The sequence below is a fragment of the Electrophorus electricus genome, chromosome 12, assembly GCF_041902795.1.
Source record: "Electrophorus electricus isolate QZ-2024a chromosome 12, ASM4190279v1, whole genome shotgun sequence".
NCBI lineage: Eukaryota > Metazoa > Chordata > Actinopteri > Gymnotiformes > Gymnotidae > Electrophorus > Electrophorus electricus.
This window is the reverse complement of record NC_137508.1, coordinates 26,567,501-26,595,336: the sequence shown is the minus strand read 5'-3', so window position 1 is coordinate 26,595,336 and position 27,836 is coordinate 26,567,501. Positions and strand designations below refer to the sequence as shown.

Genomic DNA, 27,836 nt, shown 5'->3' with positions numbered 1-27,836 from the left:
CTCTTACCCAACAGAACCTGTTCAGGAATGACATGATGTCAGCCGGGATCTGCCACTGGAAAGTCATTTGACCGCGTTCACCATCGCAGACAGTCTGTAGTCTGTACCACAGGAACTCACAGCTCCACTGTCCTCAGACTCCTGGCAGGCTAGAGAAGAACTTGAAATTGAGAATTTATCAAGGACTTATCAAGTATTATTCAAGCATTTTGAGTCACAAAAGACTGGAATTCTATATTTTTTGTCCTGCTGCATGTCAGCGCAGGTTGTCAAGGAAAGGCAGTGATGGAAATGACAGAGCCTCTACTTGGGATGACAACACCATCAGATATGAGTTACGGGACTGAGGAATGTCCCACCGATCCTCCGCCGGGAGAGGTGGGAGGGGCCAGGGAGGAGGTGAGAGGAGGTGAAGCTCCTTGCATCACTTTGCCACAATGTGCGAAATGTTCGAGGTGCGTCTGTCACACAGTGAGGAGGTCCGGCGTCCACAGCTCCTCTCCAATGCTCCTGGGGAGAGAAGGGATTGAGATTTGGATTCCTCGAGAAGCACGAGTGTAGTTATTCAGACCCCTTATCACAAACACACACACACTCTCTTATGAGGAGTGTGCTGTGACAGGCAGCCATACTGAATGTCACTCTGTACAGCCTGGCAACCCTCAGGGGGAGTCACAGAGTCGGCTATGAGACTGTAGTATTCACGCATATGCGAAAATGAAAAACAGCTGCTCTGAGAAGAGATGCAGAATGCAAGAATATGCTAAGAATGCCTGCATACTGCTGTCAGGGCTCCTGAGGAGTGTTTTATTTTAAATGTTTCCATTGCAGTTTGGTAACACATTGGGACAATGGAAGGAAATGACACAAGCCTTTTCAGGATTTCTTAAAAACTTTGTTGATTTAGGAACGCAAGGCCAGAGTCTTTTAAAGAATGTAAAGAATGCATGGCTCCCTTTTGTGCTTCCAAAAACATTTTTTATTTTATCTCAGCAGTTACTACGGTATTGAAGTGTTTTGTGTAGACTCCACAGTTGGGATCCATTCATATGCAGTAAGTATTTACAACATTTGGCATATGGTCTTATCCAGAGCAGCGCACACATTTATCAGTACAACAGGGTGTGTGTTTGTGGGAATCAAACCCATTCCGTAGGAATTCCAAAGTCCAACACTGTTAGCTGACACTCCTGCTCAGATGCACACAGTTCAATTAATCAATGAATGACCAGCTTTAATAGGTGTGACAGAGCAGGAAAATCAGCCAAACTGTGCGGGACCTTCAGGACACACTCCCAAACTCACACACAAGAGAGCAAACAATGGACAGGATTTGCAGCTGGTCCCGTGCAGCCTTTTTAAATGGGGAAGATAAGGTAACAAATTGGAGGAATGCATGATTTTAATGGTCTTTGATGGGAACTGGTTGGATAGTGTAAAACAAACCCTGCAAATATGTAACATGTTCTAATTACAAAGCAGAAGGCTGATTTTATGCATGATGTCTCCAGTAAAGAGTCTCAGCGCTTCAACTGCACAACGTTAAGTCCATAACAGGCTACATGTGATACGGCCCTGCTACACTATTCCAAAGTGATTGCATCAGTGCAGCCTCCCAGGTAGCGCAGCCTGGACCATGCTTGGCTTTTTTTGCTTACAGAAGGAAATGTCAAACAACAGCAAGCTAAAGGGCAACTCATGCACAGCAAAGTCTGGCGTATCATCTTGTAGGTCTTTTCATATTTATGTCAATTCTAATACTTTTAAAGCTGCTTTGTGAATGAACCAGCACATGTGAGTGTCATGCAACGCTCCCCTTCCACTGGTCACGTGGTATGGGCCGCTGCATGCAGTGGGAGTTCGCTGTTAACTGTGTATTTGTAACCACACCTACGTCATTAAGCACACACCTGAATCGGTTTAGTCTTGTCATTTTTGTAATTATTTAAACCCTTGTCACTGTGTGCGTTATTGTCAGTCATTGTTCACGTTCGTGTTTACAGTTGGTCTTCCTGTTGGAGTTCATGTTTGTGCCTCTGTTCACCGCTTGTGTTACATGTGAGTGCCGATGTTTTCAATCTTCGTCAATAAATGTCTGTCTCTGTCGAGCGATTCCGTACGTCCTGCTCCTTGCACTCGGGCCATTACAGTGCATAATTTCGAATTGATGTATTCTAAAGATTTGTGCATGGGTAGTTCAGAGCGACGTGCATTTCCGGTATCAGAACGGACTCTTTACGAGGTCATTTTAAACCCAAACGCAGGTCAAGCCAGAACGACAGCAGAACTGTGCGTGCGCTGAGCACATACCTGTTGCGTATGTTGCCACTGGGCTATTTAAAGACCAAAGGAAATGAACCCCTATAATCACTAAACTGTTTGTTCAGTCCCCTCTAACCAGAAGCCTCATGAACTTGCTACCGAACTTGTGTAGCCCATTGGTTTGCCCAGGCTGGTTTGGTTCACATGCTGCTTGGTAGTAAATTATTGCAGTACGGGTGTAGAAATGAGTGAAAATGAGATTAATATGCAACATTTAAAACCTCAGCATGAAAAAAAAAAAAGGTAAATCTTGGTAAATGACAGACTGGAGTCCACAGGGAGTCTGAGTGAAGCTTTCAGACAACACATCTTATCTCTTAAAGTGCTCATACTCTCCTATTAATGAGGTCAGAAGCTTTGCTACTGTGGGGATTTCAGCAACCCCATGTCAGGCTGCAGTTTCATCTCGAATTTAACCAATGAGACACCCTGATCTTCAGCGTGTAAACCCCACAGCCTTCTAATCTAAGAGCACCTAAAAGAAAGACACATGGAAAATGGGCTATGACGCTACAACACGCAAAATGAAGACCATGAGCTATCTACCAAGCTAACAGAGCTCAGCAGTGTAGTGCAGTGTACAGAAGGCCTGACATTCATGTAGGCAAGGAAAGGATGTGTTGAGCACTGATAACTGAACTTGTTTCTTATTGGTATTTTCACACCATTGCAAACATCCTGACTGATTACCATGTAGAGCGCGGACTTTCTGTGGTTAACCGGTGGGTGAGCCATGAGATGATCTGTTAAACCAATTGAAAACAATTTGCTTTAACATGGATATGACCCAGTGACATGTTAAAATAATACTCAACGGAAAAGCAACTACCAGTTCACTCCAGAAGGATGAAAAATAGATGTCCGTCCAGGTGTTCCAGAGAACAGAGAGAAACCAGAATAAAATGTCTGGCCATCCTACTCGCTGACTGGGACAGAACTAGCCTTGGGTTAGGAAAAGCTGGACCTCAAACCACACAAACAGACCACATCTCTGGGGGACTTGGTCAGCTGTTGATTCCGGTCCTTGAATCCCCATTAAACACAGCCTTCTGTCATGGTGTAGGCAGGGATTTATGGGAATACTGACAGGAAGAATTCTTACATAAATTAATGAGCGCTCATACCTTTTCACCGGCAAAACACCAGCATGAAAAATCATTCACCTCTTTCAGATCTGCAGTAGTGCTTCGGCGATTGCTGTTTACAATATCAATGCAACATTCTTGTCAGTAATTGCTTTTAATGCTGATCTGAAATGAGTTTGGCAGTTTTTCATAATTCAGGCTTGATGTAGAGATTTTCTTGCTTGTTCCAGAAAATGACTACCTCTGTCTTTAACTGCACAAAAAAACATGCCAAGAGTGAAATCACTACACTGCACAGGTGTTTGTGTTTATTTTTACCCATTTAACCATTTAAAGCAATTCACACAAACATGATTATCAACATGCTGACTCCACATTTTGTTTATAATTAAAAGCTAAAAAAATTAAAATGGCAATATATGTGCTACCAGTCAAAGGTCTGGACACACCTACTTTTTGTTTATTTTTACTGTTATCTGCTTTTTATCAAAAGGTATCAAAACAATGAAAGAAAATTTATGCGATTGTGCTTTGTTGAAGTGTAATGTACTGTCTGATGACAGCTGTGCACACTCTCGGTGTCCTGTCAGCCAGCATAGCTAAGTGAGGCACACGTGCTGCTTCTCCATCAGTTGTAAAGAAATTCTTACATATGCTCAGCACGTGTGAGGGTGAGGGACTGAATGAAAACTATTTGGTGAGGGGCCTTTATAATAAATTAGAATTTATTACATTTTACTATTGCTGTTTTAAATTACATATATATATATATACATTAAAATCATAGGCTATCAACTTTGATAATTTATATTTTTAGAAACAAATTTACACTGTTAGATTAAATGCCTTAAATTAAGATTGTGGAAAACACACACACACACACACACACACACACACACACACACAGAGAGAGAGAGAGAGAGAGATGCTAAATTTAAATCATTAAAAATTTTACCTTGGTGACAGGAGATTCTACAGGAATTTGCCAAAGCAAAGAAACAGTTCAGCTCTTACTTGTGCAACAAAAGTCACAATTGTTTTGACACAGCCTCTAATCATGTTTGACTTTCATATATCTTTGTATGCATTTCAGATTAGTATCCTTGCATGTAATTCCGTTCATTAAGGAGTCATCAGCAAATGTCTGACAGAGGCAGTTTATGTTGTATGGTGTATTTCTGTGATGAATGTATGTTTAGGAATAAATGCTGTTCCTTTGGTCTCCTGTGCTAGTTGTTGCAAAGCTATGTTAGTAGGAAAGCTTCCTGGAGGACTTGACTCGTTTGTAAAACTCATTCCTTCAACAGCCTCTCCAACTACGCTTCCTTAGCGTGAAATCTCCAAAGACAGGAAAACAAAGCTGATCCCTCAGAGAGCAAACACACGCTATAAAACTACTTCCACAGCACTGGGACTGTTCATTTAACTCATGGGAGCTTGATGACAATAATGAGAAAAAATATATTTTCTGAGGAGTGTAAAATGTAGAAAACACCCATCCCACCTAAACACTCACGCTAAGAATAGGCTTTATACAGCCTGGATTGAGGCAACATGGTTTATCTTAACAAACACTTACTAACAGTCAGTTTGGATTTTGGATTAAAGGGGTCACATGCTCTCAGCTTGTTCTGTGAATTCCTGGAGTAAAACATTGAGATTAAAAAATGAAATGAAAATAGCACAAATGGCTATAAAATTGCAGAATTCATCTAATGGCCTGGGAGCCTTGTTGTGAGTGTTAGTAATACTGCAGTCTTAACGTCCCCACCATTTCCCTTGCACTGGCTGAAGCGTATTAAACACGCTTTATTTATAGTCTTCATTTGTGTGCCAATGGGATGTATACGAATCAGTACGTTTGAGAGTTATCCTGTCCTATAATTACATCAAAAAACACAGAACTTTGGGAAATGAATGCTGTGGTCTGGTTGTTATGGAGGTGTTGGGGTCGGTGGGGGGGTCTATTCAATATTAAAGACTGATGCAAGAATTCCTTGTTCCTTAAGCAAGGCGGTGAACCACACGATGGATTCCCAGAGGATTAGAGACACAGGAGCTGGCAAAACCCTCATGGGAAACGACCCACATACCTCTGCTTCCTCTCTCTGGCTTCCTCTCTGTCTTTCTCTGTCTCAAGAGGGTCATTTTAACCCCATTCACACGGTTGTCTCTGCAGGACCAGACAGTTGTGTGTGTGTGTGTGTGTGTGTGGCTGGCAGAATGCAACCACCTCCCAAGAGTTTCCTCATAATGATATGCCATCCATTAAAGCTTTACTGTGGCTAATGAGACATTACCTGACCCTTAGCATGGACTTTATTTGGTCCTGAGGGACTCATGAGCACAGACATTCACCCTCTGAACTACAGTCAAATGCTCTCGGTGTAGTACTGACACATGTATGAGGGTGTAGATCTGTCCTACATGGTGTAGTACTGACACATGTATGAGGGTGTAGCTCTGTCCTACCTGGTGTAGTACTGACGCGTGTTTGAGGGTGTAGATGTCCTACATGGTGTAGTACTGACACATGTATGAGGGTGTAGCTCTGTCCTACCTGGTGTAGTACTGACGCGTGTTTGAGGGTGTAGATCTGTCCTACATGGTGTAGTACTGACACATGTATGAGGGTGTAGCTCTGTCCTACCTGGTGTAGTACTGACGCGTGTTTGAGGGTGTAGATATGTCCTACATGGTGTAGTACTGACACATTTATGAGGGTGTAGATCTGTCCTACATGGTGTAGTACTGACACATGTATGAGGGTGTAGATCTGTCCTACATGGTGTAGTACTGACATGTGTGTGAAGGTCTACCCAGCCATCCTAGGCATGCCACATGTCCAGCTTATGAACATTCTGATCAAGACCAACACCCCAGAGCAGTGTTCACATGCCAGTGAATCTCCACAACTAACACTAACACTAAGGAGCGTTCTGAATGACAAAGCGTAGCCTTGATTTAAGCCACCATGAGCTGTGCAGCAACAGGTGGATGTGTGTAGAACTGTGGAGTTGAGGTTGTTAGATTCATGGGGTTCCAGAATTACCCATGAAGGGACAAGATTATGGATAAAACTGGACACGTGCACTAGAGGAAGATGACTGACTTGTATTTGAACCCTGCTCCTGTATCCCCAAAAAGAAGGTCAAATTCCATTTCAGTAGATGCACATTACATCAGAGCTAAAAAATAAAAACAGGTCTATTATTGGTAATGGGCAACAGTAGATGATTTGTAGCTCAATTCTGAGATGTTCGCAAAAGAGCTACACACAAACATATCTACATATAAATAAATGGGGTGTGTTCACCATTCTCCCACAGGGAGCTGTCAGTCAAATCCCCAGCAAGAAGTAGGTTGTGCTGATACAGCTGGGATAGGCCCCTCCCACCTCCTAAAGTTCCGTTATTGTCCAGACATTTCAAGAGAACACCAAAGACCTTTGACCTTTGGAGCTGAAGAAACATGGTGTCAAAATCATTGAGTCTGCCATAATTTCATTGGGGTTTCTGTCCTGTGGTTCCCCGTTTTTTCAAGGTTTTTCTTTGGGATTGCATATGATATGATCCTTCTCATTTTTACAGCCTTCTTACACAACTTTTATCTAAAGAAATGCGGTCACATTTGTTTTTGCTCTTGGGGAGCTTTCTGTCCATGTCTCGTTTGTCCCTTGACCCTTGACCCTCTCTTTTCTTTTCTGTGTCCTTTCGCTAAAGGTTCAAAAAGTATTAGCTGCACACAGATGGCTATTAACAAAGGAATTTTTCTTTCTTCCTTGCAGTGCCAGAAGTTATGTGCGTCCATGCTGTGGCAGCTTTGGTAAGCAGACAGATCCTTTGATCCAAAGACCGGGGCGAACACCACCGTTTCTACCGCGCCGGGTTAATCGTCACCTGTCTGCGTGTTTAGCCGCAAGCATGTGCGCTTTTGCGTGCTACTCACTTCATGAGGCCCCCGACTGTACTCTGTGAAGTCACACGTGCTCATGCAACAATTTCCGACCCGAGGGGCTCTCGCCGAGCTCCTGGTGGATCGGCGCGTGAACCCCAGGAGGATCCTGCCCCAGAACTGCCTGCCGGGGTGATGCAAGCGCCGTTGAGCAGAGGACAGTGTAGCGCCAGGCCCTGCTGCTACCACGGCTGTTGCATTAGGGCTAAGGGAAGCCGTTAAGGTGCACTGAACATCCCAACAGGGACCTTTCTGCTGCACACACACTGCCAGAAAAGTCCTCATATGAACCGCAATGACTGAAAACCTAACGGGTCAATTATTAAACCTAATAATTCTGTTGAGAACAGCATATTATTAGATGTATTACTTTATTTTACCATCTGTCTCATTTTTTGCTACACTATACTACTGATGTTACACCTAAATTTCCCCTCTGGGATCAGTAAAGAGTTGTCTTATTTTCACATGGATATCATAGTTTTTCCATGATCCTTTAAGCCACTAGTACAATAAGGCCAGTTATGCGGCTAAATCAGAAAACCAGAGATCACTAGAACATCAGCAGCTTTGTTTGGACCAGATGTTCAGATCTGGATATTTATGTCTCAGACGTTCCACGCAGTGCGAAGTCCAGCTGGCTCATTCAGGAAAGGTCTCTCTGTCAGCTTGCAGGAGAAAGTATCCGCTATGGGCAGCCAGGCTGCTGGAGCCGTGAAGGGGGAAATCCCGGGGCTTTGGGAAGAGGGAGGAGCTTAAGGAAGTACTGGACCATGCCTCAAACACTTACCAGGCCTGGGAGATGGTTAGAGATGGTGCCCGCTTTGGCTGCCCTGATTTACAGCTCATGAGTTCGGTCCGATTGCTTTGAAAGCTGCTTTACCTGTTGTGTAATTATGATTGTTAGCCGAAGCTGTTCTTATGCTCAGTTTGGTCCCCGTTGAACGTGATTGACTCTGCCCCTGGTCAGCGAGCCCCGCTGTAGCACAGAAGCAGTACGACAGAGCTAAATGTTTATGTGCACACATTTACCAAGGCACCTAAATGTGTGTTTGTTTGTTTTTCAACCCCTTTTCACCCGCTACCCTCCTTCTGATGCTGGCTTGGCTATCGGTCAGCCTGAGTCTCGCCGAACCGCCTTGCCTGTGCGCTTCCCCCCGGAGGGGTGCAGATCTGCCCTCTGTGCCAAGGGCCTTCATGGAATTTCATTTTTCTATTGGACTATAAGTCACCAACTATGGTCTTCATTCTTTTGAACTCAGGGTTTTCTTTAAATAGCCACATGCCACACAGTTGCATTTGGGGCCTTTGTGGATTTTAAAGTGTACGTTGTATACAGTGTTACAGTATACACTGGTCCTTCCTGAGATGTTAAAGTGAAATTCCCCGCCCTATGGGAGTGGCTATCAGAGGGTGCCAGACGTCTTAGCTGAGATGTGTGTATGTGTGAAACACTAAGTGACGTTGTTCAGACAGCGTATGTGTGAGGGAGATGGATGCTCTGTAATTGTCGTTTAGCAGAGGTGGACTCGTGGTATTACACCGTTCAGGGCCTTAAATGGGAGTCTCCCCAGAGGACTCACTCATTTCCATATGAATGCAAACGGCTCAGGAGTGGACTGTCAAGTATTTTCTCTCTCTTTCTCTCCTTTTCTCTTTCCCTTTTCACTTCTGTGTCAGCGCAAAGAAGCCGGGTACGGTGTTGTGTCGGCGTGAGCGATTTGCAGGGCGAACGCGTCAAGTCTGTGAGGGTCGAGCACCCTGGTAGCCTGCTCTTTTCAGGCGTTTGTTGAAGAACACATCAAACACTCATGCGCACTTTCATCTGAGGGGTCCAGACTTCAGTATGACGTCCACCTTATTCTCTAATCACCCACGACTTCATTAAAATGACACTGTCAGAAAATGGTGTACGTTGGACTAAACAGACGGTACGGTCCCTCGGAATGTTCTGCAGAATTATGGACTTACGCCTGTAATTAGATTAGTGTTTCTGGAATGTCTAGGGAGAAGTTCTGCAGGTGTTTCCGCATAGATTTCCGAACTGGGTTAATGAAAAGATGCCCTTTTCTCTCACATCTTTCCAGGGATAAGCGATTTCTGTCCCTGGGCCAGCGATCTCAACTTTCATCTTTATCACTGTGTTTCAAAGTCTCAATTTGTAATGGTTTGAATGGATGCAGTGAATTAAGTATGGTCTTTTAGGATCTAATGCATGCAGGATTTATATTACACACTGACTTCCGAAAGCCAGACCTTTTTCTCGCTGATGTGAACGTCTGGCTTTTTGTCATAAGTGCTGTTTGTAAGATAATGATGAAATCATAAATAGATTAAATTGAAACGAGGATGTCCTGGCACAGAAAAGCTTGACAGTCTTCAGTAAGTGGCATTTAAACACACACATACACACACTCACTCATACATGTCTGCATATAGGCCTACTTATATATTCACATCCAGCAGATATTTACCCAGTTTTCTTCTTGTTCCTTGACTGCGGTTACTTGAGTGTCGGCTCTGAAACAAAGACACAGTTAAGGGATGTTATCTCACTTGCAACATGTTTCCCCCTCTTTCTCTGGGGAGAGGGCGGGCCCAAGGAGGGTGTGGGACACGACCCAAAAAAGGTCTGCCAACACTGTCTTTTATATTCACACTGGGAACGGGAGGTGTTATATTCACACTGGGAACGGGAGGCGTTATATTCACACTGGGAACGGGAGGTGTTATATTCACACTGGGAACGGGAGGTGTTATATTCACACTGGGAATGGGAGGTGTTATATTCACATTGGGAATAAGAGGTTATATTTACCCTGGGAATAGGAGGTCTAATATTCACACTGGGAATAGGAGGTGTTATATTAACACTGGGAACAGGAGGTGTTATATTCACACTGGGAATAGGAGGTGTTATATTCACACTATGAACTGGAGGCATAATTTCTTTAGCTTCAACATCAACTGTTAAAGGCAAGTTCCTTCTTAAGGCCAAAAATGTCTTATACACACCATCCTTACACTGATCCCACACACTCAAATTAACATGTACCTCACAGGGACTCAACCAAAATACTCACACGAACACCAAATGCACACTGACTCATCCCAAAGACTCACGCTAACACACGCCTCACGCTGACTCAACCCAGAGACTCATGCTAATAACGTGTGCCATACACGCAAAGTAGCAGCGAAAGGGTATCAAAAAGACGACGCAAGATGGCAAAGCTAAGGGCCAAGCCCGCCGTGACCCTGCCGTGACCCGTCTGACTGGCTGCGCCCTTATCTGAAGTTAAAAGGGCCAAACAGATTCCAGCCTCAGCAGTGTCCAGTGGTTCCTAAAGCAGCCACACCACTCACATCATTGTTCCCCAGTTCCTGTAGGAGCAGTTATCCCCCATGTGGGAACAAGCTGTACATACACAGCTGGACGGAGAGGGGTGGGTGTGTGTGGAGGGGCTCGGTGGTCAGGTGGTCAGTCATGAGAACCCCTCGTAAATTCCTGATGGGGGGGGGGGGGCTTTTAGTCTCAAGTGGTCATAGTTAAGGACACATGGTGAAGTCAATGGATGCTTTTTCACAAGACCTGTGGAGGTGTGAAATATTCTGCAGGGGAAAGACGAAGTCGGCTGAAGATGGGCCTTAAATATTTAAAAGGTGAACTGATGTAGAGAGCAGTAATCACTCATATATAGGCTATTAATGTTTAAAGGGTGTATTTATCTTTTGGTTCAAATTGGTTTGGGTGGAACATGTTGAAATTTATAATAAAAATGTAGACTGGAATTTGAAAAGCTACTTGAACTGATTAAAATCTGACATTAAAATGAATGGACAGGCAGTTTTATCACACAGCAGGCGCACGTGTAACGTGGTCTGAGCACATACATCTGACTTATACAGTTATGTATTTATGACTTACAAGTTCACCAGCAAGAAAAAGAGTTCAGAACTATGATCAAGGAAAATCAGACCCCTCGCTCCCAGTGGGCACCCAGCCAAGTTCACACACACACACACACTCCCAGTCCCCCACATACTGATCACTGCCCTCACCTTAACCCATTGCACCTGTCCCAGTTTACTCCCACAGGACCCCTCTGTCGCACGCTCCTCTTCCAAGAATACCTTTGCTTTGTTAGGAAGCTGTCCTCTTTGGTTTTTATTAAAGGTTCCCCAACATCTGACCTTACCTCCCTCCTCTGTTGTCATGCCACCAGACTGTAATCAAAGTACAGCAGAAATCACAGCTCTTGGCTCATTAACAATGCAGATGTCTTACTGTCTATAATCAATGAGGCTTAAAACAAACCCCGACGTCTAGCAACAGAAAATTCCGATCAAAGCCTGTTAAAAGCGAATGTGAATCAGCTGGGGTCATGACTGACGTGTAGAAAATGAGGTGAAAGATAAAATGAAGAACCAAGAATGAAATGACGACAAAAACAAACTACAGTAAATGAAAAGAACAACAAGACACTTAGGCGGGACTTCAGAATACCAGAAGCCAGGGAGGAATCGGTAATTGGGCTTTAAAAGGTAAATATGGCTGTCTCACACACTTCGCCCGGTGGTCAGAGTGCAGGGTGGAACTTTAGGACTTGGTCTGAGTTGACCCTCCAGCGCGGAGCCCCTTCAGGTGCTCCGAGAAAGCGGAACCGGTCCCCTGTGGGAAACTAGAAAAGCCAGAAGTCTTCATCCACTGCCTGCTGTTCTGACGTGTGCTTCTCAGCCAGTTAAAGTGCTTTTGTCTATTACTACAACATACAGCTGCTCCATGGAACAGAGTTTAATCTACTGAATTATTTGATTTCAGTTAGTGATAAACCAAGAAGGTTATTTGTGTATGAACCAGAGGACACGGGCAATAAAAGGCTCGCTGTGCCGTTTTCCCGTTTTCACTTTAATCGTATTTGCTTAAATGTTTACTTTATTATACATTCAGTCCTAGAGCACCTCTGAAAGATCACACTTTTTAAAAAAGTAACCGTGCCTTATGAGCGTGTGAGCTGGGTCGAGTGCTGGGCTGAACGCACGGTCTGCCCGTCACTTCTGCTAACGCTAGCCCGTGCACCCACCACTGAACCAGGAGCCCCAGACAGATGGGAAAGAAACCGCGCGGCAGGAAAATCCCTCTCCAATCCTCTTTGCATTCCACAGCATTGCAAGTGCCCTCGGTGAACTTGAGCTCTGACTGCTGAGACCCCCTGTAGGGAAGGAGCCCTCCAAACCAATTATTTACCCACTACTCTGAACATAACTCCATCCAGACACCCTCACCCCCCCGCACCAGGACACACGTCACACTTGGCTGTTGCATGTTTGTACTGGATGGAATTTAGTGATTGAGTGCAACACGGTGCAGTAGCTAATTTTCTCTTCACGGTACATACACCTGAGTGCAGCAATGCGTTAACCTTTAAATAAAACTACTGCATGTACTATGCTGGGATTTTCACCTTTCACTGCCTCGGCACGGCTCAGTTTTGTAATCTACTCTTGCCACTCTCCTAGGCATCCATTTGACCAGTCAGATATACCGCTAAAGTCGTGTGTAAAAATATGTTTTATTTTTAAATCACGATTACTACTTCAGGTGCATGATCTACTTCCGACGGCGCTCTCTGCGCTTTCTGTCAGTACTAGAAAAAAAAAAAAAAGACCTTAAATCCTAATGACATTATAGTGCACGAATAATCTGCATGTTTGAAGAGTTTAATGCAGTTTAACGTTGATATGTTGAATGCAGTGTGCTGGCATCGAGTTAAAAAGAAAGCGTGGCGTAAGTGCGCAAAAGTTTTTGCGGAGTTGGTGTGTAAACTGTCGGTTATCACCCACACGTTGGCTGCGAGAAGAAAGGCGTCTCCTGGAGAGGGGGCGCGTGCCTCGACTCACATTTCGCTCTCGTCAAACGTCGCGCTGTATAAAACTCCACGTTGAGGAGGGAAAAAAAAAAAGCTCAGAGGGGGAGGAGAAGCAGGAGTGACACCGTGAAGCTGCACCAAGCATGCCATTCAACTCGCCGCGCGCTTTCACACGCGCACTGACCGCTTCGGAGGTTACAGGAACAAAGCACGTGAAAAGGGACCGAGCGCGGTCCGCATACTGGGACAACATTTTGCAAAAGACAGTCCTATTTTTCTCTACGGTTATTTTCCATCGTCTGAGTTATTTATGCACACATATTTATTGGATACTTTAATGCATATTGTTAAATTATAGAGGGGAAAAACTGCTACTGAAACATTATTCTTAAAACGAGGAACTTCTTAGACCGGCTCCCTCCGGACTGCTGAAGTTTTTTCTTTTTTAAAAATGCACCTACTTGGATTATCTGTCTGGCTGGCGTGTTCGGCAATCCTTTACACGAACTTTGCGTTCGAATCCAGTCACGACTATTACGATTACGACCAAGATGAAGTTGATGCCCCGGTAAGCGCGACACTTTTACCCGAGACAGCAAGCAGAGCCGATGCACACACTGCTGCTTTAGATGCACGTTTTACGTCAAATGTGATGAATCTAGTTTCTACGTTTACGTTGAAACACTCAGGAGCTTAAACACGATAGGTCGCCGAAGACTGCTATTCTGCAGAGGTCCAGAAGAACCGCGTAGATTTCGAGGTAATTAAATATTAGAGGGACACAGAAGATTCGGCTCAGAATTGGCCAGTCTAATGAGTGCGGCAGGTGTCACTGGGTCACTAAGGGTATGTGTGGGAGTTTCTTCCCCTGTTGTGTGTGTGTGTGTGTGTGTGTGTGAGAGAGAGAGAGAAAGAGAGAGAGCGAGAATGTGTGTATGTCTCAGCAGCAAAATGACAGATAATCTTAAACACGTGGTCATTTCAGATTGTTTAATAAATATTCTGTATTAGTTGGACTGAAGTTCCTAGCAGAATCTTTTAATCAGATGTAACACTTGGAGACACATAAGGGCACAGAAGACCAAAGACCAAACACATACACACACACACACACACACACACAAGATCACCAACACAACACACAAACAATCTCTATGTTGCGCTATGAGATGGCTGTAACGCATACAGTCATTGTGTGAGTTTAGGTACAGATTGATGTTTGTCTGACTTTTGATACACAACAGGTTAGTGGGACTGTGCAGAAACGCGCGTGTGTAAATGGTCCCATATGCCTCGTGAAAGGTGAAAAGCTTGATGACAACTTGAAACGCTTCCCGTAAGTATAGCGTGCTAGAGTTGGAGCGCTAATCATGATTGCCTAAAATTAGACTCGCTCTCTCTTGTTTCCATAGCCTTTCTAAGGTCCCTGGAGTCAATGTAAAATTCAAAGCTTATTAAGATTTATTTTGGTGGAATTTGAGAAGTGCGGATAAAAAAAGGCTGCACAACCCAACGACAAGTAGAGAGAAAATCTCTCCTCTCATTACTCATGGTTTTAAATCCGTTTGCGGGTTATTTGTCTTCTGCATGTGCTGTGTAGGCGAATAATTGTTCTATAATTGCACATGTGGCTATAAAGATTGGGTACTTAAGGACCAGGAACCCATTTGGATTCTCCAGGCTTCCATAAGTCATCGGACACCGACGCAGGTCGTCAGTGGGCTCACGGACCGACCTTGTTTCTAACTCTGATCATTTTGGCTATCAGCCACAGTGGAGCACCTGATCGTCGGCCACAGTGGCACACGCCATCAGCCTCGTTGGAGTATGATACTGGTGGAGTTCGATAAAGAAAACAAAATCAAGTATGTGTGTGTATTTCATAGAGAGGGAGACACAGTTAATGTTTATGTGTCTGTGTGTGTGCACAAATAAGGGATTTTACCCCGTGGAAGAGTCTACGTTCGTGTGTTCTTTCATCTGTGGTGCAAAGGGCGGTCCACCTGCCGGACGCGGCCCTGCTGGGGCCGCCTAGGGCTGACCGGAGCCTGTGAGAGCTGCCTTTCAGCAACTTTCCATGCCACAGCACGGCTCTGACAGCAGGCTAAGCTGGGCACAGGAGGGGGTGCTTCAGCATCAGCTCTCTCGCGGCGTTGGGCAACTGTTGCAAATGTGGTATTGTGGCATTTCACTGGCTATTACAGTCATGAGCAATTCTGTAGAACGGTTGTGAAACGCTTACATGACAAAAAAAAAAGCTGCCAGCCAGATGGATTACCAAGAAAGGGTTTGCAAGGTCATGTGTTAAAGAATAGACCCGGAGCTATTTATTGTGTGCAGAGGACATTTTTCTGTTGATGTATAATTATTTGTGTTATTTATTATATGTATCGTTAGTTGTTATTATTTGTGGTGTATAATAATAGTAAGTGTATACATGGTAGTTTGTATGAGGTGGGAAAGCAAAAAACACCCTCTGCTCTCTCCCTTTCTTCATTTCATCTGTTTTCATCTCTTTCCCATCTTGTCATTCCTGTTCTATTCCTGCTTTCTCCTTCGGGAGCAAATAAGGGTACCTTGAGTAGTGTTGAGCTCAACAGAAGCTCAGGAGTTTGTTAGATTGTTGGATTGTAAGCAGGCAGTGGAGGTGACCTGGCTACTGGTGTCTGAGGTGCACCGTGGGTCTAGGACACCGCGGGTCCGGTCACAGCCTTGTCTCTCACACTGTTCATCTGGTTCTGTCAAACACTGCAGCCGACAGGTGGAGACTCGATGCTCAACTACACAGATATGCGCAGTTTCAAACTACACAGATTCAAACTACACAGACGCACAGACCACACAAACCACAGACGGATTCAAACTACACAGACTCATGCAGATTTAAAGTACCCAGACTCATGTGGATTAAAACTACACAGAAAAAAACACCCAAAACCCCAAAGTAAAATGTCTTTTCTGTTCATGACTCTCAGAAAGTTGAAGGATTTCTGTAGGAGTTCTTGTAATTTTGCACTGCGGCCAGTGTCGCAGTCATAAATGCTGTTTTATATTTTCATATTAAAGGTAAACAACTCTTATTCCCCCGACTGGTGTGAATTACAACCTCCTAAAGCCTCACTATACATGTCCATATTTCCTTTTCAGGGAGTTTTTTGACTGTAATATAGGGGCAATAAAAGTAACAAATTGAAATAATTGCCCTTGTTAACTGTAAAACTGTAAAACCTTTTCCCCTATCCACGCAGCTTTATAGTCATAACTTTGCTGCTCTGAAGTCTGACTTTATCATTGTGCATTGTTATCCTAGGAGGAACAGACTTGGCTAAAGTCCCCCGCTATGATCTGAGTGTATCGCTGCACTGTCCTGGCAGAGCAGGAAAAAGAACAGAGCAAGGCTCCATGCTTAAGCTGCTGTGCAAAAACCCCCATCGGTTGTGCAAGCAAAGTACTGGTCAAAATATGTCCTGGTTCATGAAAAATAAACAAAAGTTAATAACTTAGTTTTTTTTTTATTTTTTAAAGGATGAAAATGAATTCTCGTAATAGTTGTCTAATGTAATATACTTGTAGTCTCCACTGACATGAATACAATGTTGCTCATGGACCACAATCTCATTGACAAAGTGTATAGAAAAGAGAGAAAAAGAGTAAGTGTGTGTGTGTGTGTGTGATTTAAATTTCTGCATTGGTGTATCTAAAGTCTAGAAAGATTGAGAAGTACAAACTCGTTTCACATCTCCCAAATGTCTTGTATTTTCCATCCTTGTGCTCGAGTCCATTCCCCGTGGTGCGCTGAGCGGACGCTCTGTGGGGCAGAGGGCAGCCACACTCGGTACCTCCTCTCCTCGCTGTTCTTTGATTTCAGAGGAGAGGGGAGCATGTCCTGTTCCAAGCTCACCCTGCACCTGGGTCCCTGCGTGTGCCGGCATCCCACATCACCCTTGCAAGGGCGTATAACTCATTACAGACAGAGTTCAGTGACATGCTGCTTTAGGGTTACATGGCTGTAGGCCACAACGCTACAGGCCTCCGAAAACTGCTACAACCTTTCGTCATAAATTAGACAGGAAGTGCTAGCTACAGAGGGAATGTAAGCCATCTTTAAAATCGTTTACTCTGTGTGTGAGCCTGTGTGGGTGGGCTTACTGGTACTATTGCCAATTATCTGATCCATTCCACTACCTTATTGATTAATAAAATAATTGACAGTTGGAAGAAACTATTTGTTGTGTGTAATAGCGTTCTCCATATAGCAGCGTCTGATTGGACAGTAGGCATGAGGGAGTGGCCTGTTATACCATGAGTGTGCCGTCGTTCTGTAAGCAGAGCGCCAGCTGGCTGCATGTGGGAGATTCACACGATATCAGTGACTCCTGTGTGGCCCTCACCAAATTCACAACACTCACTAATCTCTTCCAGAGCAGGCTGCAGTCTGGATCAAAACACAGTGGAAAATGCCTGTCTGTGGCCTCCGACCTTTGATCTCTGCGCCAAGCTGAGCGTGCTGATGCCGTGAGCAGGGGGTCGGGGGAGCAGAGCAGGTTGGGATAACGTGTGGCCCTGCGTGGGGGCGCTGGAGGGCAACCGTGCTCAATGGAAAGCAAGAGGCAGAACCCCTTCCTGGGTCGGGGGGAAACAGCATGACTGCTTCCTGTTACATGTTTTTTACTTGTTTTTTGAAAATATACATTAATGATTCCTTTTGCAAAGAGCCCCATATTAGAATAATTAGAACTTTGAGCAACACTTTACCTCCAGTCTTCTGTTTATGAAAGTGATAGAAGTAACTTGTAACTTCATCTTTTCGACTTAAACGCTTTAAAAGCTCCTCTTCCTCCTCTTCCTCCTCTTGCTCATGTGTTTCGGATCACTGTCTTTCTGCATTAACTAGCTGCGCTTCCCACTACAGCACAACAGGCAGATGGTGGAAGTTGTTCTTTTTCTTGTTTTCGCATGTGTGTGTGAGAGGAGAGAGAGAGAGAGAGAGAGAGAGAGAGAGAGATTTTCTGCCTTGCTGTATGAGACATCTTGGCCTTGCTGGAAACACGCTTTACTGCCCTCGAAGCTTCAGGTATTTGGGTATCGTGACCTTCACTGTGGTTCACTGGGGGTGAGAGTCTCTGCAGTGCATCTCCTGTCCTCTCCACACATGGTGTGTACTGGCAGCGTTGTTTCAGAGCTGAGCTCTGGTGTCTAAGCCTTTCTGTGGCTTTTTGTATCTGAGCTAGCTTTAGGCTGCCAATTTCAATCTAGTGGCAAACACTAAAGTTAGGCACGCCGAAGACAAACAAAAGCATTGTGTCTTTCTCTTAGACTCTTTAGTTGTTTCCATTGCAACCCACAAACAGTTGAATCAGATTAATGGAAAAAATATGTGAAGGCTAAAGGAAATCTGACATGGGAAATGTTTTCGTGTCAATGCTGAAGTAGTCCATAAACTGATGTATGTAGTGTTTAAGGCCAACCACATCATCATCTGTTCATTTCCAAACACAGTTATGCAGAAATTTAAATGAAATTATTTTAATTATTTTAATTTTAAACTAAATTAATTCATTAATTTCATTAATTCACTAACAGTTTTTTTGCATGGGATTGTAATGTACACACACACACACACAATGACAAAACCGGTTCTTAAATAGAGATTTTTCCCTTTAATGTGAGTAATGTGGATAATCATCTTTCTTCTTTCTCATCTTCCTTATGAGAAAACACCTTATCTTCCGGTGTTTAACCGAGGGTACAGAATGCTTGCTATCACTAGCTGTTGTGGCAACCGTAATAAACACAATCTGCTCTCCTGACACTAAAACTGCGCCAAACTGTGATGGTCGTAAATAAGTGGAGACCACACCTCCCACTTCCACAGTGTCTTAGGTGGTCTCCCTGGAGACCAAGGTGCCTTTCTGTTTGAAGATGGCTGAGCAGCCTGTGATCTGTTTAAGCTCCTGTAAGACTTTCATGTAGAAGCGCTGAGGTCCACAGACACCCGTGTCTGTGCTCAGCTTATGGCTAACGGCTTAGGGCCAAAAAGCTTAGGGCGCATTGACTCTTAGTTCAGTGACTTAGATGTCTTGGGGCCCAATGGCTTTTGGTTGAATGGTTGGGGGATGAGAATTTATTTATACTCCTTTTAAAAAGGAGTATAATACTCATATATACTCCTTGTTAATTTGCTTTAAATAGTCAGATAAAATATTTTCAGCTGTTTTTTTTTTTTGGTTTTTTTGCCCTGTTACTCTGTCTTAGAGTGATGCCTCGTCCAGATGGTCTGCGAAGTGGTGTAATTCAGAAGCACAAGTTTGTGCCTCGTTAAATTTCCACTTTCATAGCCAATATTAGCACATCAAATTTTCATCAGTCTTCAATATATATATTTACTTATTTCATGCATTTATTTTTGCATAGAGCCATAGCTGTTTGGAAAGGTCAGAAGTTGCTTACAGGTCATTGAACTTAATGTCCTAGTGGTATAACTGAGGAGTGTTCTGAATTCCAGGCTAATAACTTCACTGGATGGACTTATGGCTGGGATCCTTATATTTAATCACTCACTGTGTGCAACAGTACTCTTAAATATTCCAATCAGGTTAAGAGGAAACCCTAACCGCTTCTGTTTAAGAGAAGGATGGCTCCCTCTTCACGGAGGAGGACGAGGGTGGTTTCCAGCGTTTTGCGTCTCGGCTTCTGTCAGTGTTTCTGTCTCTGAGATGTTCTGTTTGTTTCTCCAAAGCTGCTTTGTGTCAGTGTCTGATGTCAAAAGTGCTACCAAGAACTGAGGAATTAATTCCATGTTTTGTCTAAAAGTTCTGGTAAGGTTGAGATCCCTTAATCCTCAAAGCCAAGCATTCAAAAACGTCCCTGCTGTCCTGTGTAGGAATGTTCAACAGTGCTTGTTAGCCCATACTGCTAGTTTTGTCAGGTCACTGTAACGGGCACTGTTTAAGACTGGAAAACCATTTTCCTTTGAAAACCCCAGATTTGTGTGTGTGTGTGTGTGTGTGTGTGTGTGTGTGTGTGTGAGAGAGAGAGAGAGAGAGAGAGAGGGAGAGAGAGAGAGAGAGAAAAAAAAAAAAAAAGACACTGCATGGTTAGTTTAGTGGTTTTGGTGGTATTTTGCACTTTTTACCTCAGGCAGATAGCATCTCGGCTGCCCTTGGAAGACTGAAAATATGAATGAGTCTTTTTGAGCGATTTTCTCTCTGAGTCTCTCTGGTTTGCTTCTCGTCTGTGGGTCCAGTTCACCTCAGGTCAGTCTGTTCTAAAGCTTGCCTGTCAGTTCTGCGGTTTCCAGAGGATTCCTTTTAAAGGTCTAATCCTTCCTCCCCTCATCACTGTCACTTCAGGCTCATCTTTGTCCTGCGGTTCTGTGCCTCCCCGTCCACCATGCGGAGCTCTGTGCCGTCAGACGGTGCGGCCGGCCGGCCGGCAGGGCCGCGTGCTCGGCTCTCTGCTTCTCAGGAGCTTCGCTCTGGAGGATCTGCGGAGACGTCTGGAGCGGACCAGCATGCGTCCCGCTAATGATGCAGGCCTGCTTCCACACACAGTCAGGAACACCACACACATGCCACCATGCAGACGTGATGTCTGCTCCAAGTTCCTGGCCTCCTGGATCATTCTCAGCTCGTTTTAGGGACGTATAGCAGAAAAAATGATTTAGATAACACCAATTTTTAAAGAATTCTTCATTTCTGTTACAGGCTATCTGGAACTTTTGTTCTCATAGCCAAATAGATTTGATACTAGATTTGAACTAAAGAGTCTTGCAGCCTGACTGTACGGTTACACACCATAGCCCACCGTAGCCCACCGTAGCCCACCATAGCCCACCATAGCCCACTGTAGCCCACCGTAGCCCACCGTAGCCCACTGTAGCCCACTGTAGCCCACCATAGCCCACTGCTGCTTTATTATTATTACTGCTCCTGTTATTATCACGCTACTCATTTCCATTGCCTGTAAAATAAAGCACATTTGCCTTGTTGAGGGGCCATGCTCTGCTTCTAAAGACCTTCCTCTCGTGCTGGAGGTCTGAATATCTGCTAAAACAGAACAGTGTCTTTGGCAGGGCTCCACTACCCCAAGCGCTGCATTTGCACAGACAGGCAGTAATATGCTGACCTTTTGTTCTTGGTGGGGTTTTTTTGTTTGTTTTTTTGTTTGTTTTTTACCCTTTTCCCATTTCCCTTCATTCATCCAGGTTTTGTGGATTTGTAACTGGATTATTTCTGTCATTTACCAGGGTAATTCATTTCCACTGGTGGTAGACCATGTTTTTTCCACAAATATGTTTTGCGATAGTTGGCAATGTCCCACTATTGTGACATTTGGGGTTTTTTTTGGACTGACGTGATGAGTCATCTCTTGACTTATGTCATGTTTTGAGTAGTTGTGATGAGGCTCCTGTCATTCCACAATAGAATTCTTAGTCATATGTAAATGTCTGTGTATTTTTTGGACCTCTTCAAATGGAACATCAGAAATCAGAAACAAATGTGAAGCCTTTTTCCACATTTGTTTCCGTGAACAGTGAAAGTCTAAGGATTTGATTAAGTAATTTTGGGAGAAATTGTTTGAAATTCCGTGCAACTTAAACCTCGGCGACCCTGGCTCCGGCCTTCGTGACGGGGCTTGGAAGGTTCCCCCTCGCTGGATTTGAGTTCAGGAGTTTGGCCTGGACCTTGAGGACATACACAAACGCCCTACGCCGAACCAGCGCTGCTTCAATCTTCTGACTTGGCTTGCTGTTACGAGAAAGCTCGGCCAGAGCAAACACTCTGATCCACGGCACAGGAATGTCTTTCTTCAGTTCAGGACAGCCAAAACATCTCTTGGCTGTCTTCTCATTAAAATCTCCTCACTCGTGAATCTGAATGGCCTGAGCTAAGGGTGACGCACTGTTGATTTTGTTCCTGTTGCCATGGCAGGGAAGCAGGAGGGCCATGGGTGGGCGTCACTGAGGGGTCCTTCACTTCGCTTGTTGCTGGCATCTCCATTGTGGTTCATGTCATAAGAGGCATTTTGTTGTGTGGTGAGGAACTTCATGCAAACTCCTGCAGTGCACCTGCTGGATACTGTGGGCCTGGTGTATTGTGGGCCTGGAGTATTATGGGCCTGGTGTATTGTGGGCCTGGTGTACTGTGGGCCTGGTGTACTGTGGGCCTGGTGTACTGTGGGCCTGGTGTATTGTGGGCCTGGTGTACTGTGGGCCTGGTGTACTGTGGGCCTGGTGTATTGTGGGCCTGGAGTATTATGGGCCTGGTGTACTGTGGGCCTGGTGTATTGTGGTCCTGGTGTACTGTGGGCCTGGTGTATTGTGGTCCTGGTGTATTGTGGGCCTGGTGTACTGTGGTCCTGGTGTATTGTGGGCCTGGTGTATTGTGGGCCTGGTGTACTGTGGTCCTGGTGTATTGGGGGCCTGGTGTACTGTGGGCCTGATGTATTGTGAGCCTGGTGTTTTATGGGCCTGGTGTATTGTGGGTCTGGTGTATTGTGGGCCTGGTGTATTGTGGGCCTGGTGTATTGTGAGCCTGGTGTTTTATGGGCCTGGTGTATTGTGGGCCTGGTGTATTGTGAGCCTGGTGTATTGTGGGCCTGGTGTATTGTATTGTGGGCCTGGTGTATTGTGGGCCTGGTGTATTATGGGCCTGGTGTATTGTATTGTGAGCCTGGTGTATTGTGGTCATGGTGTATTGTGGTTCTGGTGTATTGTGGTCCTGGTATATTGTGGTCCTGGTGTATTGTCGGCCTCGTGTATTGTATTGTGGTCCTGGTGTATTGTATTGTGGCCCTGGTGTATTGTGGGCCTGGTGTATTGTGGGCCTGGTGTATTGTATTGTGGTTCTGGTGTATTGTCCTGGTTTATTGTGGTCCTGGTGTATTATGGTCCTGGTGTATTGTGGGCCTGATGTATTGTATTGTGGGCCTGGTGTATTGGGTCCTGGTATATTGTGGTCCTGGTGTATTGTGGGCCTAGTGTATTGTATTGTGGTCCTGGTGTATTGTGGTCCTGGTATATTGTGGTTCTGGTGTATTGTATTGTGGTCCTGGTTTATTGTGGGCCTGGTGTATTGTTGTCCTGGTGTATTGTGGTCCTGGTGTATTGTGGGCCTGGTGTATTGTTGTCCTGCTGTATTGTTGTCCTGGTGTATTGTGGTCCTGGTGCATTGTGGTCCTGGTATTTTGTGGGCCTGGTGTGTTGTGGGCCTGGTGTATTGTATTGTGGTCCTGGTGTATTGTGGTCCTGGTATATTGTGGGCCTGGTGTATTGTAGTCCTGTTGTATTGTGGGCCTGGTGTATTGTATTGTGGTCCTGGTGTATTGTGGTCCTGGTATATTGTTGTCCTGGTGTATTGTTGTCCTGGTGTATTGTATTGTGGTCCTGGTGTATTGTGGGCATGGTGTATTGTATTGTGGTTCTGGTGTATTGTGGTCCTGGTATATTGTTGTCCTGGTGTATTGTATTGTGGTCCTGGTGTATTGTGGTCCTGGTATTTTGTGGGCCTGGTGTGTGGTGGGCCTGGTGTATTGTATTGTGGTCCTGGTGTATTGTGGTCCTGGTATATTGTGGGCCTGGTGTATTGTGGTCCTGTTGTATTGTGGGCCTGGTGTATTGTATTGTGGTCCTGGTGTATTGTGGTCCTGGTATATTGTGGGCCTGGTGTATTGTGGTCCTGTTGTATTGTGGGCCTGGTGTATTGTATTGTGGTTCTGGTGTATTGTGGTCCTGGTATATTGTTGTCCTGGTGTATTGTATTGTGGTCCTGGTGTATTGTGTTCCTGGTATATTGTGGGCCTGGTGTATTGTGGTCCTGTTGTATTGTGGGCCTGGTGTATTGTATTGTGGTCCTGGTGTATTGTGGTCCTGGTATATTGTGGTCCTGGTGTATTGTGGTCCTGGTGTATTGTGGTCCTGGTGTTTTGTGGGCCTGGTGTTTTGTGGGCCTGGTGTATTGTGGGCCTAGTGTATTGTATTGTGGTCCTGGTGTATTGTGGTCCTGGTGTATTGTGATCCTATGATTATTACAATAATAATATCTAATCCTGCTCTTTGAGTGTATCACTGTCCAGTTAATGCCATTCACATCATCCTCTGCACTCAGTCATTCATGTCAGACACGCACACATGACAGTAACGTAAATAACAATACATATTTATTGAGAAAATTCTGAGGATACTCTGAGGTTTACTGTCAAGAGATCAGCAGTTCAAACTCACAGCCATTCATGCCAGGGACTCTGAGAGAGCATAACGGGCCCCTGCACTCAGAGCGGGAAGCGTATGGGACATAATGGGCACCCACTCTCAGAGCGGGAAATGTATGGGACGTAACGAGCCCCTACACTCAGAGCGGGAAATGTATGGGACGTAACGAGCCCCTACACTCAGAACGGGAAATGTATGGGACGTAACGAGCCCCTACACTCAGAGCGGGAAGCGTATGGGACGTAACGAGCCCCTACACTCAGAGCGGGAAATGTATGGGACGTAACGAGCCCCTGCTCTCAGAGCGGGAAGCGTATGGGACGTAACGAGCCCCTACACTCAGAGCGGGAAATGTATGGGACGTAACGAGCCCCTGCTCTCAGAGCGGGAAGCGTATGGGACGTAACGAGCCCCTACACTCAGAGCGGGAAATGTATGGGACGTAACGAGCCCCTGCTCTCAGAGCGGGAAGTGTATGGGACGTAACGAGCCCCTGCTCTCAGAGTGGGAAGCGTATGGGACGTAACGAGCCCCTACACTCAGAGCGGGAAATGTATGGGACGTAACGAGCCCCTGCTCTCAGAGCGGGAAGTGTATGGGACGTAACGAGCCCCTACACTCAGAGCGGGAAATGTATGGGACGTAACGAGCCCCTACACTCAGAACGGGAAGCGTATGGGACGTAACGAGCCCCTACACTCAGAACGGGAAGCGTATGGGACGTAACGAGCCCCTACACTCAGAGCGGGAAGCGTATGGGACGTAACGAGCCCCTACACTCAGAGCGGGAAGTGTATGGGACGTAACGAGCACCCACTCTAAGAGCGGGAAGGAAGGTGCCTTGATTCTCTCTCCTTCTGATCAGTATGATACCAGTCCAGGGACATGTATATCAGTAAATACAGTAAACAATGGCGTATGTACTGGATACAGTAATATCTGCTCATATTCACCAGTGTTGACACTGGTGCACACCAGTTATGTCCATTAAAACAATACATGTAGGAATTTAAGACTGACAGCAGTTTACACAAGTCAAATGCTGAAATGTGATAGAATGGGAACATGATATCAGCCAGTAATATATAAAGTAATTTGCTTGTTCCACTGATGTGAATCTCAGACTGTGGTTGAAACAGAGTGAAACAAGAAACTTCGTAACACAGAGGATTTGCAAGACTAGCATCTGAAGAACAAAGAACATCACGTGATACTGATAATAGCTAGATATGAAAGAAAGATGCCGGACTTGGGTAGTTAGCGCTCTCCTCGAAATGTCTTCAGCCGTTTCATGACATTGTGTCAGCAGCAACTTCAGGTGTTTATGGGTAACAGCAGTCACTCGTTAGAGGTACTTGAGACTCAAACTCACAGGGCAGGGTTGGGTGGAGTGTGGTGGTGGGGTGCTGGCCAGGAGGATGGGGTTCGGAGAGCAAGAGGTACATCAGGAACATACGAGAAAGGTACGGCCAGTTTGAGAGACTGTCTGGAGCTTATCTCCCCTTAAACAGTCATTACAAATGACATCAGAACGCAAGCCAACGAGTGTTCAAGGACTCGTTTTCCGGATTAAAAGCTCTTTGTGGTGCATACTCACAAAGATGGTGAAAACAGCACTTAGATGGAAAAGTGCGTATTAGTCTGAACTAACAGTGATGTGGAGGGAATCTGTTTCTGTCTGCAAGAGTGTTAGTGTTCTCTAGACAGCGATACAGCTACTCGTATCGGTGCAGATCACAGCCTCCATGGCCAATTTACGAAACACACACACACGTGCACACTTAACATGGTCTTCATTGTTTTCTAAAGGAAACCGACTGGCATGTTATCCCAGAGATCACTATAAGCAAAGACATACAAGAGACCAAATACAATGGGTTGGTGGTGTTTGAGTTCCCTGTACACATACAAAGGAACCAGAGTTAGAAATGACCACCACCAACAAGAAGAGACTTTAATCTCTTGATGCAACACTTTGATGTGAACTATGTGGAATGACTCACTTTTAGTAGCAAGATGTCGGCCTTGGTGCACTGCATATTTTTAAAGCATATAATATTGCTTTATGAAGTCTTTGCAGCAGACCTAAATTAGGTTGGCGTGAAATGGATGTGTTTTCTGTGCCAGTAACAACATGGCTTTTGTGTTGAAATGCTGTGTTCCATTACCTGTAACACAGGCTAGTGCAGTTTTCAGATCATCAGGATGAGATTACAAGATAAGTCTGGACATTTTATTGATTTGACTTTTAAATTTTATTTTGGAAGCAGTTTGTGTTCTTGTTTTCTTTTTGCTGTACTGGACGTGGTCCTGGTGTAGTAAACCATATATTGACCTAACCGTTATGTCATGGCTGGTATTTCATACCAAGCCAGATTTCTCATTAGAGGACTATGTCATCTATAGTCATGTGGAGCAATATAATGCTTATTTATGGTTACAAAATGTATATTGTTTATGAAAAAATTCATTCTGAAAAGGCTTTTTAAAAATGCCTTTTCCGTTTAAGAACCTTTAAGCTTAAAACAAGTGCTGCGGAGTTTCCCTGAAGATGGGCATTTGAGCAGGGTGCGATTCAACTGGGGGATTAAACACTGGGCTGGAATCCCTCTTTGCAGACTAGTGACCTCATTTGAAGTCAGACTTCTTATAGTGGAACATATACTCAGTGCAGCATCATGACACATCATGACAGCCTTCCATGTGTTACATTAGACTGCGTTTTAAACACAGTGGTTGTGTGTTTTTCTGATAACCAATATATTGCCAATTAATTATTAAAATGCCTTATAATGATAGACTCCTTTGAAAGCAAATTCTTTTTCCATTTTTCTCATTTTGTTTCTGGAGCTTTTGAGGGGGTACAGGGTGTTTGTTGGGGGTTTTTTTTTGGGGGGGTCAGGGGGTTGTTGTTTTTTTATCAGCAGTGATCTGTCATGGCAATGAGCTAGACTCACTTTCTGGAATGTTCCAGACAGCAATATCGCTTTTCCATCATGGAGTGCTGGCTGTGGCGTGTGTTTTCACACACTGAGCTCTCCCAGACCTCTCTGCACTGTGGGAAGTTGAGGTTAGACACTGAGCATTCACACTGCACCCTGGGTATTCTCACTGCACCCTGGACATTCACACTGCACCCTGGGTATTCTCACTGCACCCTGGACATTCACACTGCACCCTGGGTATTCTCACTGCACCCTGGACATTCACACTGCACCCTGGGTATTCTCACTGCACCCTGGACATTCACACTGCACCCTGGGTATTCATACTGCACCCTGGGTATTCATACTGCATCCTGGGTATTCTCACTGCACACTGGGTATTCTCACTGAGCATTCTCACTGCACCGTGGACATTCTCACTTGTTAGAATTTTCTCATGGTGGAGGTT

The 27,836-nt window shown here is 44.8% G+C and overlaps 1 protein-coding gene and 1 long non-coding RNA gene across 4 annotated transcripts in view; one reads left to right on the top strand and one right to left on the bottom strand.

Annotated features, from left to right (window-relative positions):
* Window positions 1-42: 42 nt before the first annotated feature.
* On the bottom strand, window positions 43-13,831 carry LOC145660276 (uncharacterized). Its single transcript, XR_014126523.1, has 5 exons — window positions 13,693-13,831; window positions 13,206-13,296; window positions 9,836-9,881; window positions 360-510; window positions 43-149 (listed from the first exon to the last, which is right to left on the bottom strand). It is a non-coding gene; the product is annotated as an uncharacterized LOC145660276 (long non-coding RNA).
* Window positions 13,336-27,836, top strand: part of vegfc (vascular endothelial growth factor c) — a 36,502-nt gene continuing 22,001 nt past the window's right edge. The window contains exons 1-2 of one of the 3 annotated variants that reach the window (XM_081724695.1): window positions 13,336-13,799; window positions 20,584-27,836. The exon at window positions 20,584-27,836 is cut by the window's right edge and continues 932 nt beyond it. In XM_081724695.1, coding sequence (XP_081580821.1) covers window positions 22,922-24,256 — 1,335 coding nt within the window. In that variant the 5' untranslated portion in view covers window positions 13,336-13,799; window positions 20,584-22,921 and the 3' untranslated portion in view covers window positions 24,257-27,836. Of the gene's footprint in view, window positions 13,800-13,844; window positions 13,992-20,583 lie in introns of those variants that run through there. The other 2 variants (XM_027017551.3, XM_081724697.1) reach the window with 2 other exon arrangements.